Here is a 17561-nt window from a genome sequence, read left to right as displayed (position 1 = left end):
ATGTCTGGCAACAATCCGAACCGCTTCCGGGTTCGTCCAGCAGAACCACGGGACTGTACGGAAATCCTGCGTCTCATCAAAGTAAGCGGGGGGTGGGGAGAGAGGCTGTAGAGAAGGGAAGTTCAATTTTTAGGCCATTGGACACATTTGGATTTTTGAGTGAGTTGTGTGGGTGCCTCCCTTTCTGTTCATCTCTCTCCCATTCCCCTGAATCTGCCCATCCCTACCCAAAGACAAGAACAGAGAAAGACACAGAGACACACACTTCCTTCTTCCAAAATATCAGGGTAAAAATTGGATCAGAGTAAAAAAAATGGATCCAAGAGAATTAAGCTGAGCACTGAAAGAGGAAGTGAGAAAGAGCATCACTCTTCCACTCTTTTCTCAACGGAGAAAAGGGTAATTACCTTCACTACCTGATGACCAAGAGGGCATTGGGCTGAGGGCCATCTTGAGGAGTTCTCCAAGTTGCCATTGTATTCATTGGCGACCCCTGGGCTTAGGAATGTCATGAAACACAGTCCAATCCTATAAACTGCTAGACTGACAGATAAGTATGATTGCGGTAATTTCGGAAGGAAGGAAGGAAGGAAAGGAAGATTTAAACATTTTTAGGATCATAGATCATACCAGAGAAAGGAGCCACTATAAAACATTATAAACTAGGCAATTAAAATAATACATAATTTGTGAAAACTCTTTAAATACTGTATAAAACAAAGAGGAGAGCAGATAGTAAAGCCACATAAAATCACCACAACAAGTCATATAATAATCCTCAATGCAAAACCAATGCCATTTACAAAATTAACAGGTTCATTTTACACAAAAGCAGACAAGAAAATAAAAGTCTTTGGGGGCTGTAATGCCGTGGGTGACACTAATGAGTGTGTCTTCTGCTAGCATAGCAGCAAGCATGCTCTGCTTCCTGTCTCTTCTGGTGAGGCCGTCAAATGGAATGGCTTCCCCCAGGGGGCCAGCTGAGGGAGGGGGGAGGGCTGGCGGTGCTGGGCTATTACAGCACAGCCAAGTTCATTTATTTTATTTCATTAAATTTATATCCCCACCCCACTTTCCTCTAACAAGCTCAAGGTAACATGCACACTTCTTCTGACAACAAATATGACTACAGTATTCCAAGGTTGCTCAGAAAACTTCTTGGAACCCTGGTTTTTCAGGTTCTAGACCACACTGGATCTCTATGGTTGGTAACCCCCATTGAACTCGGTGGGATTTCCTTCTGAATAAACATCAACAGGTCTGTGTTGTTAATGGTTGCTAAGAAAGACAAACCCCTCCTCTTCGCCCAAGATCATTGCGATCCTGCGTACTTTTCCTGCCTTCCACCCACACCCATATACATTTTTTTTTTAAAAAAAAAATGCACATTCGGTCAAATAACATATTTAACATCACATCTAATTTAGCCCTTTATCTGTTGCCCAAATGCAATCAAGGAGATAGCCAGGCAGAGAAAGCAGTCCTTTAATTAGCATTTTGAAAAAATGGATGCAGTTTCTATGATTTCTGACCCCCCTCTCTTTTAGCAGTTTAAAACCATGCTATTCCGTCAGCAGTTTTATCAATTTATCTTCCTGTTTTAAAACTGAATTACCCCTTTTAAATGTTGTCATTAGCTACCAGTATTCCAGTGATTAAGGCAAGGTGTATATTTTGCAAACAGAACAGCTCTTAGGATGGCAAGTAGCGCACCTGTAGCTTTCTGTGCAAAGAGCTCTTGTTCTAATGCTCCAGGACATTTAAAAGCTGGTATGTACCAGTTTCTCTTAGAAAAAATTGGATGTGCACCCTGCTCCATCTCAAAGCAGGGTACATATTAAAACATATATTGAGCTGGGAAACTAACCATGCAGGTTTGCCTCTTGAAATATGGAACCAGAAATTGTGGTTTGTTGCTTTCAGAGAAGCTATCTTATCTGAGCTGTTTCCAAGGAAAAGGCACAACAAGTTGCATTGTGCAACATATAGAAGAATTTTATCTCTCCTACCAACAGAGAGACCTTGGGCTGATCTCTGCCAGTGACCCAGGGAAAGCTATGGATTACTAACTGACGTAATTTATTTAGAGTGTTGGCACTGCCCTTGGGACTTCCATGAAAAATATTATTTGGACTTTGTCAGCTTCCATAAACGGGCCAATCTGCAGCAATGATGGAGGCAACCCAGAGTTAGATGTGTGTTTGTTTCGGCATATTTTGTTTGGTTTGGTGTGTTTTTTTATAGAGAAAATCTGGAATGTGTATATATTTTTTAATTTCGTATAAAAAATTTTAAGGAAAGGAAAACCAATTAATACAACAATAACAGTCACCCAAAACCTGAACAAATAGATGATCTCCAGAGTTTTTCAAGTGTCTCTAGGAAGAGACTTAATATCAGTAGATTAGTACTGATTTAATATATTAATATATTAATATATATCAGATTTAATATAAGCTGAGGTCCCCCCCCCCTACTATGGAGGAGTCACTGCAACCATGGTTCCTTATTTCTTATGATGTTAGTTTTTAAAAAATGCTACAAACCTAAACACACTTATTAGATAACAACTATTGAACTTGGTGGGACTCACTTCTGAGTAAACATCATTGGGATTGTGTTGTTGATGTTGACAGGCAGATCAGTCTAAACCCCAGGCCTTTGGGGTGGAAGGTGTGTGTGTGGCTCTTTCAGTGGGCCCAATGCCATCAAGTGAAGCTCTCTTGCACTCATCTGCCCCTTTCCAGCGTTCTCCTACCCCACCCATTAAAGAATTCCCCTCTCACTGGGAACCATGGGAAGGAACGTCCAAAAAGCATATCCAGGGCTGCTTTCATTTTTGCCCTGGTGGTGGAGGGCATGTTGGGGTCCAGGAAGGTGCTGAATCCTTCCTAATATAGCCTTGCATACCCTCCAAGTGTCCCGATTTTCCAGGGACAGTCCCACAATTATGAAAGCTGTCCCAGTTTCTGATTTGGTCCCAGAATGTCTCTATCTCTGCCGCCAGCACTGCCGCCGAGCTCTGGGAGGAGGAGGATGAACCGGCACTTGTCCCAAGTGATGACAATGTTAGCAGCTGCGGTTGTGAGGGAGCATCCTGTTGCCTCTCCATGGCTGCTGCCGCCAGCATCCTTCCTGGGGCAGGTCATGGCAGCTGCTGTAAAGCATGTGAGGAGCAGGAGCAGGAGAGGCTTCCACCGCAGAAGTGCAGCCCTTTGTGACATGTCGGCTCTGAGGGGCAGGCAGAGGGCAGGATCACCCTGGGCAGTATGTTAGGGAAAATTCTGGGTGCGAGGCTGCTCAGCCACCCAGCTCGTCAGGCAAGAGCCCGCGGTCCACTGCGGAATAAAGGAAGGAGTCCAGCCACCAACCGGAGCAATATAGCAAGGTTTATTGCGCAACAGGTTCAAGCCAAGACTGAACACTGAGAACAGGGTTACAAGAACTTTTATTTAAAGCTTCCCACGTGTCGTTCCTACATCATAGTTACATAACTAAACATCAGAAAAGGGGAGGTACATACAATATTAATATACTGGTAAACAAGATTAACATAAGGGTAATGGTTCGGGGCAAAAGTAAATGTGTGATAAGTACCGGGAGGAACTTCTTGAGTATCCACAGCAAAAGAACAATAAGGTCCTGGTTTTGCATCGTCTGCCACCTGGGTGGGTCTGATGATGGGATTAGGCTTGGCCAACAAAGTGCCTCTGTGTACTTCCTAGAGTCCCTTTTCAAGGGCAAAATAGCGTTGGAATGAAGGAAACTGGAGTTGAATTTATATGATTTTTAAAAAACTAGGTAACTTCCCTGAGCTGTCAAGTCAAAAGGATACGTTTATGCATAATATTTTTAACATTTAACAACTATAAAGATGTGCCCACCCCCTGGATTTCCAAAACAGTAAGAAAGCGGGAGTAGAGTGGAAGGAGTCGACTTTTCTTTTTTATAAAAATGCTTTGTGTGTTCGTGCCTAACCTTGCCCCTTTCTAAAAATTTACTTGTGTGCGAATTTCTTTTTTGTAAATCTACCGAAGAATAGTATAAAATCTGGATTTAGGGGTTTTCTTAGGGCAGTGTAGGGTGTGTGTGCTGTGTCCCATTGGTCTAGTGGTGGTGTCACCCGCCCTTATTCTGATTGGAAATGCTTTAGAGGTGGGACACAAAAAATGTAGTGTGGTTGTGGAGGATCAGTAGGGGGGGGTGTTTAGTGAGAAAAGCCCCTACAGTGGTACCTCTACTTACGAATAACTCTACTTACGAATGTTTCTACTTACGAATGGAGCTCCGTCCGCCATCTTGGATGCGGTTTAGATAGGATTTTTTCTACTTACAAATTTTTAGATAGGGTTGCTTCGACTTACGATTTTTTTCTCACAATGCATTCCTATGGGATTCGACTTACAATTTTTTTCGACTTACAAATGTGTGTTCAGAACGCATTAAATTTGTAAGTAAGGTACCACTGTATTTTTGTCTGAGGAAGGGTATGAACTTGCTGTTCTCGAAATGTTTTGTACAAGGACTCCCACTATCCCCAGCCAGAGCTAGATTTGTAGTCCAGAACATATGGAGGTCACCAAGTTGATGAAGGTTGATCTGAAGGTTCCAACGCCTTCCCGAGCATGCTCAGAAACGGTCCCACCACACACCGCTTTTCAGCCCCACTGACATTGAAGCTTTGTGCAATGTGAAAGAACCCTGAGCTACCCGTATAACCGTGGTTAAGAAGGAATCACGTATTCTTTATGCAAGCCACCATAAGGAAATGAATAATACAGCTTGCAGATTGTGTTCCAGGGACCCATAATGCTGCTGTTATATTACTTCCCTATAACTTGCCTAGATTGTCCGGTACTATCTGCTGCAGGCGGTATCTCTGTGGCAGAACAATTTATCAGCTTAGCTATCCGAGTTCCTTTAAACTGGAGACGATGGGGATTGAACTTAGCACCTTCTGCCTGCAAAGCCAGGGTTCTGACACTGAGTTATGGAAAGCACTTCCATAACTTTCTTGGCAAAACAAAAAGCAGCAGCAAGTAACAAGAACAAACAGCAGGCTGTTAGCAAGTTCCACAGAGAAGCAGCAGCATATTATTACTCATGGCATGGAATATTCCAATGATTAATATCAATTATCAAAGTCTCTGCTTTGAAGGGGTTTGCTCATAAATCTGTTCCATCCTGTTTCCATCTCAATCCATTGCTTTAAAACTTGCACACACAAAAATAATATTTCTTTTTTATTTACTTATTGGAAGGTTTGTGCAGTGGGCAGCTTAGAGATGTATACATGTGATACAACATAATCTATTGCTTACAGCCCAAATATTTATGGAGCAAAATAGTAGTAGTAGTAGTTGTTGTTGTTATGAAAAATACAAAAATAGAAGTACGTCATAGAACAAATCAGCCTAACAAATATTCATTGACTTGTTCTGATACTCTATAAGGCTCCTAATAAAACAAGTGGGTCAACATTATCCTGTACAGCATTACACCAGTGAATAATTTCAAAAACCTGGATGTCCCAGGGTTTAAAAACATAAACTCTCTGTTCTCATGGTTATTCTTTGTGGCCTCTGGCGGGAGGAGGGGGAGTGACAGGTGTGTGTGTGTGGAGCTTGCTGTTCTCCCTTTACTTGCCTTTTATCAGAGGCTCCCATGTCATGTTTTCCATTCCTTATTTGCGTGTACCAGACACAACTGCAGCTAATTAGTAGCCGGTTGTTGGTGTTTGCAAACCTGTCTTTGCCCAAAGACACACCTGGTGTCATATCTGGTATCAAATTTTGGGCAGGTTGCTGTGGCTAATGAGGCCCATGAGCCAGAAGGTCCCCCCCCCCCAGTTCTGGCACCTTGGAAAGGAATCTAAGCATCCCTGTCACCATCACTTTGCTTGTGTAAGTGGCACTGCCACCAGCCTCCCCAAAACTTGCCAGATTCTGTCTCTGTCGCAGTTTCCCTGTTGGGGAGGGATCACGAATATTCAACCCTGCGTGATAATTCTTCCACCACTCCTGGTTTCACAGAGGAGAAGGTAAGCAATGGCTACCAGCCATGGTGGCTATGTACTACCTCTGAATCACAAGGGGGGAAGGAGAATATTGTTGCACCCAGGTCCTTTTTGTAGGTTTCCCACAGGCATCTGGTTGGGCACTATGAGAACAGGATGGTGGGCCACATGCTCTTCTTATATTCATGTCAAAGTTCTTCTCCTTTATTCATTTATTTACATTTATTAAGTCAGTATACCACCCTTCATCCAAAGATCTCAGGGCATTCAGAGCATTTCTGCCTGCATGGTGGAAAGGCTCCCCTTTGGCACCAGACACAGCTCCCAGGCAGGTATTCCACACAAGCATAAGAAAGCCTAGTGCAGTGCCTGCCTGCCTGCCTGCCCTCCTACTTGTCCATCCATTCCCAACAGCAGTGGCTGGTGGACTGGCTGGCTGGGTTCCCTCACCCACTTGCTTGCTTAGTCTGCCTCAGCTCCTGGTATAACCAGCACCCCCTGGCCAGTCCCAGAGGCACCATTCGCCTGCAGAGCTTGTAGCCAGGGCGGCTGCAACAAGCATCAGAGAAGGGAGGAAAGGAAAGAGGGTCAGAGGCCAGTGTGGCTCTGTGGCCAGATGCCAGATGTGACTATCATTCCAAGGCACCCCAGGGTGCCACAACACACTGGTTGAAGACCACTGCTATAGGGCATCCGATTGGTCATTCTGGGAACAGGATGCTTGACTAGATGGGCATGTGGCCTAATCCAGGCATCCCCAAACTTTGGCCCTCCAGATGTTTTGGACTACAATTCCCATCTTCCCTGACCACTGGTCCTGTTAGCTAGGGATCATGGGAGTTGTAGGCCAAAACATCTGGAGGGCCGCAGTTTGGGGGTGCCTGGCCTAATCTCTCAGGGCTCTCCTTATATCAAGGAGATGACCCTCACTAACAACACCATTCTAATCTTTCACAGTGCTGTTGTTTTTAAAGTCTGCTTTGCTATTTTGGTGATACTCTGGTTTCTTCTCTCGGCAGGAACTTGCTGCTTTTGAAAACATGCCTAATGCAGTAAAAGTAACAGAAACAGGTAAGGTGGATGCCTAGCGTGTTAAATTTAGGAGGCTGCTATTTATTTTACCTCCAGGCCTTCTTCAGAGCGTAATATGCGATCAAGTCCTCTGCCCTGTCCTTCAGGTGAAGAATCAGTTGTTGTTGTTGTTCCAATACAGTTTACAATTTTAAAACACTAGAACAAATACATTATATAAGGTGGAGACTGACATCCTCTTATGCCAACTGGGAGCTGATGGCCTGGGCTCCCTCGCTTCTGCCTCCCCTCAAGGCAGACATGTCTTTAGCAGCAACCCCTTAGGGAAGGTGGTGTTGGAGCTACAGCAAAAGTTCTCACAGGCTGATGAGATATATGCTCCATGGCCTGGGCACTTCCTTTAAGTCATCCTCAGAAGCCAAATTCCCACCTCTATATACAACCAAAGTAAATGTGATGCCTTTGCACTTAACAAGCTGGTTTTTTAAATATACTTATTTATTTTTAAATACAAATTGCATCACCTGGTGGCAGGATGCTGGTGGTAATTTTCGGATCAGAGGAAGAACTGAGATGGAACTGAACCAGTTTCCATCCTTGCTGTGGTCAATTTGATCATCTTTCTAACACACCCACCCACCCACCCTGCAATTTGCATTTGGGGGGGGGAAAAACTTGCACATTGTGCAAATCCACATTTCAAGTGTAATTTGGCTCACAGAAAACTAATGTGAGGGAAGATGATTCTAGCTCAAATGACCTGACACCTTCTGAATGGTTTGGACTCCAACTCCAAGATGTTTGAAGGACGCTGTGGTTGGCCAAGACTAGACTAGTCTAACATCTCCCTAACATGCTGGTTATTTACACGCAGGAATTTCAAACCCATCAGCACCTGCCTACCCCTGTTCAAACAGATTTAGCAAAAAGGCTGGTGTTCATGCGGTCTGGCCTTGCATCAGATCTGCATATTGCTGAAGATGCCTGTTTTGGTCTTTGATCTTTTTGTGCCAACACAATTCACATGTTGCTGTCCAAAGAAAAGAGCTCCAACAATACAGTTTTGTTTGGGTGAGCCTCTGATTTTACACCCATTATGGCTGCGATCCCACATCCGCCCAGAATTCTACTTTGCGAAGGTGCTGGTGGCAACATTATCATTCATTTTTATTATTTATTAAATTTGTATACTGCCATTCATCTGTAGCTCCTATAATAATAATAATAATAATTTATTATTTATACCCCGCCCATCTGGCCGGGTTCCCCCAGCCACTCTGGGCGGCTTCCAACAAAACAGAAATTCTAAAATACAGAGATCCATCAAACATTAAAATACAGAAATCCATCAAACATTAAAAGCTTCCCTAAACAGGGCTGCCTTGAGATGCCTTCTAAAGGTCTGGTAATTGTTGTTCTCTTTGACCTCTAGTGGGAGGGCATTCCACAGGGTGGGTGCCACTACCGAGAAGGCCCTCTGCCTGGTTCCCTGTAACTTGGCTTCTCGTAGTGAGGGAACCGCCAGAAGGCCCTCGGAGCTGGACCTCAGTGTCCGGGCAGAACGATGGGGGTGGAGACGCTCCTTCAGGTATACCGGACCGAGGCCGTTTAGGGCTTTAAAGGTCAACACCAACACTTTGAATTGTGCTCGGAAACGTACTGGGAGCCAATGTAGGTCTTTCAGGACCGGTGTTATGTGGTCTCGGCGGCCGCTCCCAGTCACCAGTCTAGCTGCCGCATTCTGGATTAGTTGTAGTTTCCGGGTCACCTTCAAAGGTAGCCCCACGTAGAGCGCATTGCAGTAGTCCAAGCGAGAGATAACTAGAGCATGCACCACTCTGGAGAGACAGTCAGTGGGCAGGTAGGGACTCAGCCTGCGTACCAGATGGAGCTGATAAACAGCTGCCCTGGACACGGAGTTGACCTGTGCCTCCATGGACAGCTGTGAGTCTAAGATGACTCCCAGGCTGCGCACCTGGTCTTTCAGGGGCACAGTTACCCCATTCAGGACCAGGGAGTCCTCCACACCCGCCCGCCTCCTGTCCCCCACAAACAGTACTTCTGTCTTGTCAGGATTCAATCTCAATCTGTTAGCCGCCATCCATCCTCCAACCGCCTCCAAGCACTCACACAGGACCTTCACCGCCTTCACTGGTTCTGATTTAAAAGAGAGGTAGAGCTGGGTATCATCAGCATACTGATGGACACCCAGCCCAAACCCCCTGATGATCTCTCCCAGCGGCTGCATATAGATGTTAAAAAGCATGGGGGAGAGGACAGAACCCTGAGGCACCCCACAAGTGAGAGCCCAGGGGTCTGAACACTCATCCCCCACCACCACTTTCTGAACACGGCCCAGGAGGAAGGAGCGGAACCACTGCATGACAGTGCCCCCAGCTCCCAAACCCTCTAGACGATCCAGAAGGATGTTATGGTCGATGGTGTCAAAAGCCGCTGAGAGATCCTAGGGCGATTTGCAACATAAAAAATACAAGGACCCCCCCCCCCCAATACATAATAAAAACAAGAACATGGCCAAACCAACAACAAACCCTAACCCTCCCTCCCTTGCACCCCACCCCACCCTACTACTACTACTACTACTACTACTACTTAGTACTACCGTACTACTTAGGACTACTACATATTACTAATCTTATTTTATCTTGGGACTATATTTTAGTGCTTTATTCAACTATCTAAACATTTCAGATTTGCTTCGAGATGGTTTCGGATCACGTCCTTTCTTCCAGTGTTTAATAGCAGAAGCAAATAAGGATGATGCAATGGAGGGTAAGCTTTCAAGAAAACAAAGTTATCATTTATTTGTATAACTAGGCATCCCATAGAATGACTGCCAGCAGTGAAAATGCTCCACCTCAAGAAGCTACCCACTGGCCTGCATCTGGTGGGGGTACCCAGAGAAGGACCTCAGAAGATAGTAGGGTCTAGGTAGGTCAGGGTGGGGAACCTGTGGGCCTCCAGAAGTTGCTGGACTATAACTTTATCACTTCTGGCTATGCTGAATGGGCTTGATGTGGGTGAGGGGGCCATTGACATTTGGAGGGCCACATGACTAGAAATGCTGAGGCTCACAGTTCAACTGCAACCTTCTAAGCCTCCCTAACTGAACTTTGGTACTCTCATCCTAGCAAACCCCACCCTAGCTATACCCCTCCCTGAGGGAATGTAGCATTGAGCTCCTCTTGTCTGCCTGCCTGGATCAAAAAGTGTGTTTGTGTGTAAAAACTAACTTAGGTCATTTTTGGCATCCGTTGCTCCACCTATGAGTATAAGGGGTGTTAGGAGAGGGGTAGTACATTGTGCACGAAACAAGGATGCCCATTGTCTCCTTTCCTATTCATCCTGGCCCTGGAACCTCTAGCAATCCAAATCTGGGCAGCCTGACATCAAGGCAGTGGAAATAAAAGGCAAAACCTATGAATCTGGGCTCTTTGCAGATGACCTAATGGTCACAACACCAGACCCCATCAACACAGCAACCACCTTAACCAAAGAACTCAACACATTTGCAATGTTATCGGGCCGACAAGTAAACTTTGCAAAATCTGAGGCTATGTCCTTCAACACTCCGCGCATATCCAAAAAGAATTCACCAACATCACAAAGATAAAACTCTGCCGCACTAAGGGGTACAGATAACCAGAAACTACAAAAAACTATACCACCACAATTACAAACCCCTATGGTGACAAATTAACAAAGACCTGACAAGATGGAGCAATACTAACTTCACTCTCTCAGATAAAATAGTCATGATCAAAATGATTACCCTTCCAAAATTAAACTACCTATTGCAAACCCTTCCAATCTGCATTCAACCAACCCAACTCCACAAATGGCAGAAAAAAACTACACTCGTTTATCTTCTCACACAAAATGCCAAGAATATGCCCCAAACACCTGTATCTCCCTACCTCAGAAGGAGGATGGGGAATCCCCAACATAGAACTATACTACATCGCCAACCATGTGCGCCACATAATCCCATACATTCTAGAAGATGAGAAGAAACAATGGATACACTTGGAGAGAGACATAATCACAAACACTCCCACCACAGCATACAAAGGTAAAGGGTACAGGGACCCCTGACCATTAGGTCCAGTCGTGACCGACTCTGGGGTTGTGGCACTCATCTCGCGTTATTGGCCGAGGGAGCCGGCATACAGCTTCCAGGTCATGTGGCCAGCATGAGCAGCACACGGAAACACCGTTTACCTTCCCACTGGAGCGGTACCTATTTATCTACTTCACTTTGACGTGCTTTCGAACTGCTAGGTTGGCAGAATCTGGGACCAAGCAACGGGAGCTCACCCCGTCGCAGGGATTCAAACCGCCAACCTTCTGATAGGCAAGCCCTAGGCTCTGTGGTTTAACCCACAGCGCCACCTGCGTCCCTACCCCAGCATATACTTTCCTCCAAAACAAACTAAGGAAAATCCCCACCACACTAAACAGGTTCACACAGACCAGGCTTCCTCAAACTCGCCCCTCCAGATATTTTTGGCCTAAAACTTCCATGATCCCTAGCTAGCAGGACCAGTGGTCAGGGATGATGGGAACTGTAGTCTCAAAACATCTGGAGGGCCAAGTTTGAGCGAGACTGACACAGACCATGCTTACATGGAAGGAAGAAGTTGGCAAACTGTCCCCAACCCAATCCCCACTAATCCCCCTGGCTCACCATCCACTATTCCACCATGCAGCACAAAATCAAATCTGCAGATAAAAACCTGGCAAGCCAAAGGCCTATATGGCATAGCAGACTTCTACAAAAATAACAAACCCATATTGACACAAGAAATACAAAACAAACAAATATCCTGGCTAACACACCACCAACTACACACCTTAAACAACCCAGCAGTAAAATCAGCAGCCACTAGCCCCTTGACCACCTTCGAAAGCCTTCTAACAACAACGGTACATAGCAAGGGGGTGGTATCTACAATATACAAAACAGTGCTCCAAAGCCCCACAAACCCTCTTCACACAATCAAAAATGACATAGGCTTTGAAATTAACTTACCCAATTGACTAGAATGTGGTTTAAACCTCCCTTTAAATCCATATCAGTGAAAAAAACTCACTCTGAAACTTACTTACAGATGGTACCAAACACCACAGAAACAGCACTGATACACCCAAGAACCTCACCAAAATGCTCAAGGCTGCACCTCCACAGGCACATACCACCACATGTGGTGTGAATGCCACCAAACCCAACTCTTCTGGATGACAGTCATACAAGAAATAAGCAAAATAACTAAACAGGTACTAGAAGTCACCCCAGAACTGGCTCTACTGAACATCTTCCCAGATAACAATGCCCACTCACCCTATAAAGAGCTCATACCCCACCTACTCTCAGCAGCCAGAAACATCATAGCCAGACACTGGAGGGACCTGTCTGGAATAAACATGGAACAATGGTATCAAGTAGTATGGGAAACAGCCTTACTAGAAAAGCTAACCAATAGAATGAAACTGATATGGGGAGAAATAGAAGAGGATGCCTTCACTCCAGCATGGCTCCCCTTTATCACATACACAGCCCAACAAGACAACAGCATGAATCTACCAACAGCATACAATTCAATATGGCTAACTTAACCCAACAACTCAGAGCAGGGTTTTCATAGCCACTGCCCCTGTTCTGTGGAACAGCATCCCTACTGAGATATAGTGGGCCCACCACTTAAGTGGGTTTTATGCTGGGAAGTTCCCAGAGCCAGATAAGCAAAGTGGAGGGCTTAAAAAGCTCTTTCTGCGGTGGGTTTCCCCTGCTCTCCAACTATGGTATTTTTCAGCTGTGTGCCTAAGGTTCTGATCGCGCAGGTAAATTAAGGGTAAATCGTGGGCCCACTTTACTTTGGGGGAAAATAGAAGACATTATTGCTTTGACAAGCTTCTACATTTCAAGAGAAAGGTTTCTGCTTTAAATGTTCACTTTGTATTGTTTGCAAGTGGGACCCAGGTGGCGCTGTGGTTAAACCACTGAGCCTAGGGCTTGCCGATCAGAAGGTCGGCGGTTTGAATCCCTGTGACGGGGTGAGCTCCCGTTGCTCGGTCCCAGCTCCTGCCAACCTAGCAGTTCGAAAGCACATCAAAATGCAAGTAGATAAATAGGAACCGCTACAGCGGGAAGGTAAACGGCGTTTCCATGTGCTGCTCTGGTTTGCCAGAAGCGGCTTTGTCATGCTGGCCACATGACCTGGAAGCTATATGCCGGCTCCCTCGGCCAATAATGCGAGATGAGCGCGCAACCCCAGAGTCGGTCACGACTGGACCTAATGGTCAGGGGCCCCTTTACCTTTACCTTGTATTGTTTGCAAGCCTGTATTTAGCTGGATTTTTCCTATTCTTTTCGAAACTGTTTTTCAGTTTTATGTTTGTACAGTAAATCACTGAGACTCATGTGAAAGGCAATAATAAATATCTCCCCACAGGAACCCCCAGTCACCTGGGACCTAAAACATGTAACTTGCACTCCTTGGAATTTAAAGTGTGGAGAATATTCTACTTTGTTTTGGAATTGCTTGTCACCAACGGATTGCTACTTCCCTCAAAATACTTTCTACTATTTTAAATGAGTTTCAGCACATGTTTTTGAACCTCATGCCATTTGACCAAAAGAGGCACATAGTATGTCCTAAAACAGTGGTTCCCAACAGGTGGTCCGGGGACCCCCAGGGGTCCGCGAGCTATGCCAGAGGGGTCCGCAAGATGCTATTAGAATAAAAAATATATTAAATATATTTCATATGATAACAGATTTTTTGTTTTGGCCACTTCCTGCATGAGCAGAGTCTAGCGCAAAACTAGAATTAGATAGAGGCAGTAGTTCTGCTGTATGCCGTTAAGTGGCACTTTACAAACACTACTGTTTTGCAAAGAGGCAGCGCGCGCATTCTACTAACGCTCACCTCCCCAAGATGCTTTGCGCGCGTTGGCTTCATTTGTGCGCTACTGCACAGGTACCCTGTCTTCGCCATTCCCCTCCCTCCTCCCTGGTGCGTGCTGCCTCTTTGCAAAACAAAGATTTAGGATTAGGAATTAATGGGGGTCCTTGTCACAATAGCGGCTTGATGAGGGGTCCTCAAGAAAATTTTGTTGGGAACCCCTGTCCTAAAAGATGACACCCTTGATCCTTTTAATTGCCTGGAGAATTATTATTATTTTTTTTAAAAAAAATAAGCTAAACATTAAAGGTCTGGCAATAGCCTCACAATCCAAAAGAGGCTTTTAAATTTGTGTTCTGTTAGTCACAGATGCATACCACCCTGCTGGGTGGCAAATGGTGTTTGAATCTAGTAAATGTTTCAAAAGCAATTCTTGGCATATCCTGATGGGAGGGAGAATGGGTCAACTGTGCAACAAAAACGAAATTAACACCCCCCCACCAAGAATATGAAGATATTTAAAATGTGAGCCCTTTGATCCTGGCTCTTTTTAGAGCTTAGTCAGTGGTTGGGGAAGAGGTATTTGGCTTAGCGCAGTAGTGCTGGGAAAGAGAGGTAATTTACCTCTCACACAGTTTCTCCAATCCTTCCCTATGTCTGAGCTATTAAAATACTCTCTAGGGGTGGAAAGACAAGTACAATATAGGCTCTTGTTTTTCTTTCCACCCACCAAGATGATATCATTGCATCTAATACAGTGGTGGTTAATGTCCATTGGGACTGGTAGGATGGAAGGCAGGGAGACCAACGGAAGGTGGCGCCAGAGTAAACAACAGGTAGAGCCAGAGTCAATGACAGGCAGAGTGAACTAATTTTGCTATGTCTCCATCCTCCTGGCTGCTGAGTTCTACAAGGGCAACAATGGGATTAAGGAGGGAGAAGTTGAGAGGCAGTGCCACAACCTGGCCTAGCTGCAGTTAAGACGGTAGACATGAGGACGCTAGTGGAAGGTAGACTGAAGTTGGAGGAGCAAAGCCCCCACCTACCCAAACTAACCAACCTCTGCTGCTCTAATAGTCAGCGCAGGTACTGAGTGCAGAGAGGATTGGAGCCAGTGTGGTATAGTGGTTAGAGTGTCGGACCAAGTCCTGGGAGATCAGGGTTCAAATCCCCACTCAGTTATTAAGCTCTCTGGGTGACCTTGGGCCAGTACTACTTCATAGGGTTGTTGCTGTGGAGGAGGAGCTCCATGGAGAAAAATGTGGTATATAAATGTAGTAAATAAAATAAATAATAAATTGGTGGCAAAGTGAGACCGCTGAGAACAAAGGAAAGGAGAACATCTCTGCATGTTTGGGGGAAGACAGAATTATTAATGGGGCTTCTGAGGCACAACTGCATCATTATGTTGGTGTGGGACTATGTGGGCTTTGTTACTGAAAATGTTTTTAATTAAAAACATTTAAGTGGCTTTTCCTTATAGCAGTGTGGTTCTCTTTCATTTTATTGTATTAAACAGTAAGCCCTTTTATATTGAGGATATTTGATTTGCTTAAAAAATAAAAACACATGGTTTTCATAGCTGCCAAGTATCCCGTATCCGCCGGGAAAACACCTTTTTTCTTACCGTTTCCCGGCGGTCTCCCGTTTAGCGAAAAATCCCGGTATTGTCCCTTAAATCGGGATACTTGGCAGCTATGAGTGGAGGAGAATGCAATTGTTAGCAACCCTAATTACCCGGCCATTTTTCTGGTGCCGCTTGCCCTTCTATGGGCACCAGAAAATGGCGGCGCTGCCGCCGGAAGTCGCTTCCACACATGACCGGAAGTTGCGTGACGCGACTTCCGGTGGCGCTTTGCCCTTCTATGGGCATCAGAAAATGGCGGCGCCGGAAGTCACTTTTACGTGTTTCCGGTCATGCGCGGAAGCAACTTCTGGCGCTGGCGCCGCCATTTTCTGGTGCCCATAGAAGGGCGAAGCGCCACCGGAAGTTGCGTCACGCAACTTCCGGTCATGCGCGCGCTGCCGATCCCGGATATTTACGACCCGGACTTGGCAGGTATGATGGTTTTGTTGTTTGCTCCCCTGGCTGCTTTGGAGGGCCATGACAAAAAAAAATCTTTTCAAAAATGCAAATTTAATACTTCTTACAAAAGGTGCCATTACCAAATTCAGTAAAATTCTGGTCTATTTATGTTGAAGTGATCATTTAAAAGGAAGGTGTAGTATCTAATGTTAGTCAGGTAGACCTGTTGAAATTAATGATCATTACTAAACTAAAACAAATGTGTGCACTCTGAGTAGAACTTAGTTGGATACGGTCTAAGATAATTAACTAGTTCATAATTCTCTAGCTGATTGACAGCCTTACACAATATTTCCCTATAATAGCTGTTTTGTGTCTCCCCAGATACCGACATTGTAGGGTTTGCTATGTATTACTATACTTATGACCCTTGGATTGGCAAGCTGTTGTACTTAGAAGACTTCTACGTTATGGATGAATATAGAGGTAAAAATAACACTGTTTGCACATAATAAAGTGAGAGGCAGTGTGGAGGTGTGGTTAGGTGGTTGGGCTGAGACTGGGAAGACCTAGGAGATAAAGTCCTCATCACTTAGCCCTAAAGCCTAAAACTGGGTTAGGAAAACTGTGACCCCCAATATATTGTTGGATTCCTACGGTAGCTCCCATCAGCCCCAGCCAGTTGGGCAAGGCAGTTTGCATTTAAAGGGAATCATACCTAATTTGCACTTTCCAAAACAAAACACAAACTGAAAGTCATCCTTTGAAATTTGCACTCAATTTTGCGATGCAGTTGTCCAACCAAGGAAGGTGTTCAAAATTGCATATACCAGGGTGAAACGTGCACAAAATGCACCTAGCTCCTGCACCAAGCTGCTGCCAAACATATTGCTTTCTGTTCCTTTGGACCATCAAGACCATACACACTGTCTAGGCTTGCTTAGTGAAAAATGAATCATGTAAGGGAAATTGCTTTTCAAAAATATTTATACTGGGAGTTTTGCACTGATTTGGAATGTGAACAAATGAATTTAAGACTGCCCAACTGCCACTAACCATGGTGGCTTCTGACGAACCATTTTGTCCTGAGGAGAGGGGAGAACAGGATTTCAATATTGAGTTATTTCTCATTTTGCCTTTTTTGTTATGTCTAATTGTTACTCATGCTTATTGTGTTAATAATTTTACGCAACCAGCTTTATGGGGTAGTATAGGGAAACACCTTAAATAAATATTTACATTCTACATTGAACAACCACCAGTAACCTGGTGCCCTGCAATGTTTTGGACTACAACTCTCATAATCATTGATCATCAGCTCTGCTAGCTGGGGCTAGGGATGGGGGAGAAACTAGATTCAGTCCACATTTATAAGCAAAGCTTCCTAATTCACATTTTCTGTAACAATACACAAACTGAAATGCCACAAGCTTTCCTTGGAGATTCACACTTCTTTCAGTTTTGCACTACAGTTCCCAAGCCATGTAATGTGTGGGAAAATGGGCACAAAAATGCATATATTAGTAAAAATAGCATACAAAATGCAAAGCTATATGTTAGA

At 44.7% G+C, this 17561-nt stretch overlaps 1 protein-coding gene across 1 annotated transcript in view; it reads left to right on the top strand.

Annotated features, from left to right (window-relative positions):
• The window catches only part of SATL1 (spermidine/spermine N1-acetyl transferase like 1), a 22034-nt gene continuing 4473 nt past the window's right edge, over nucleotides 1-17561 (top strand). Inside the window, exons 1-4 of the mRNA XM_035113669.1 lie at nucleotides 1-81; nucleotides 7036-7087; nucleotides 9761-9841; nucleotides 16385-16486. Of these exons, the coding sequence (XP_034969560.1) occupies nucleotides 1-81; nucleotides 7036-7087; nucleotides 9761-9841; nucleotides 16385-16486 (316 nt within the window). The remainder of the gene's footprint in view (nucleotides 82-7035; nucleotides 7088-9760; nucleotides 9842-16384; nucleotides 16487-17561) is intronic.

The sequence above is a fragment of the Zootoca vivipara genome, chromosome Z (genome assembly GCF_963506605.1).
Source record: "Zootoca vivipara chromosome Z, rZooViv1.1, whole genome shotgun sequence".
Classification (NCBI taxonomy): domain Eukaryota; kingdom Metazoa; phylum Chordata; class Lepidosauria; order Squamata; family Lacertidae; genus Zootoca; species Zootoca vivipara.
This window is presented reverse-complemented; position numbering and strand designations above follow the sequence as displayed.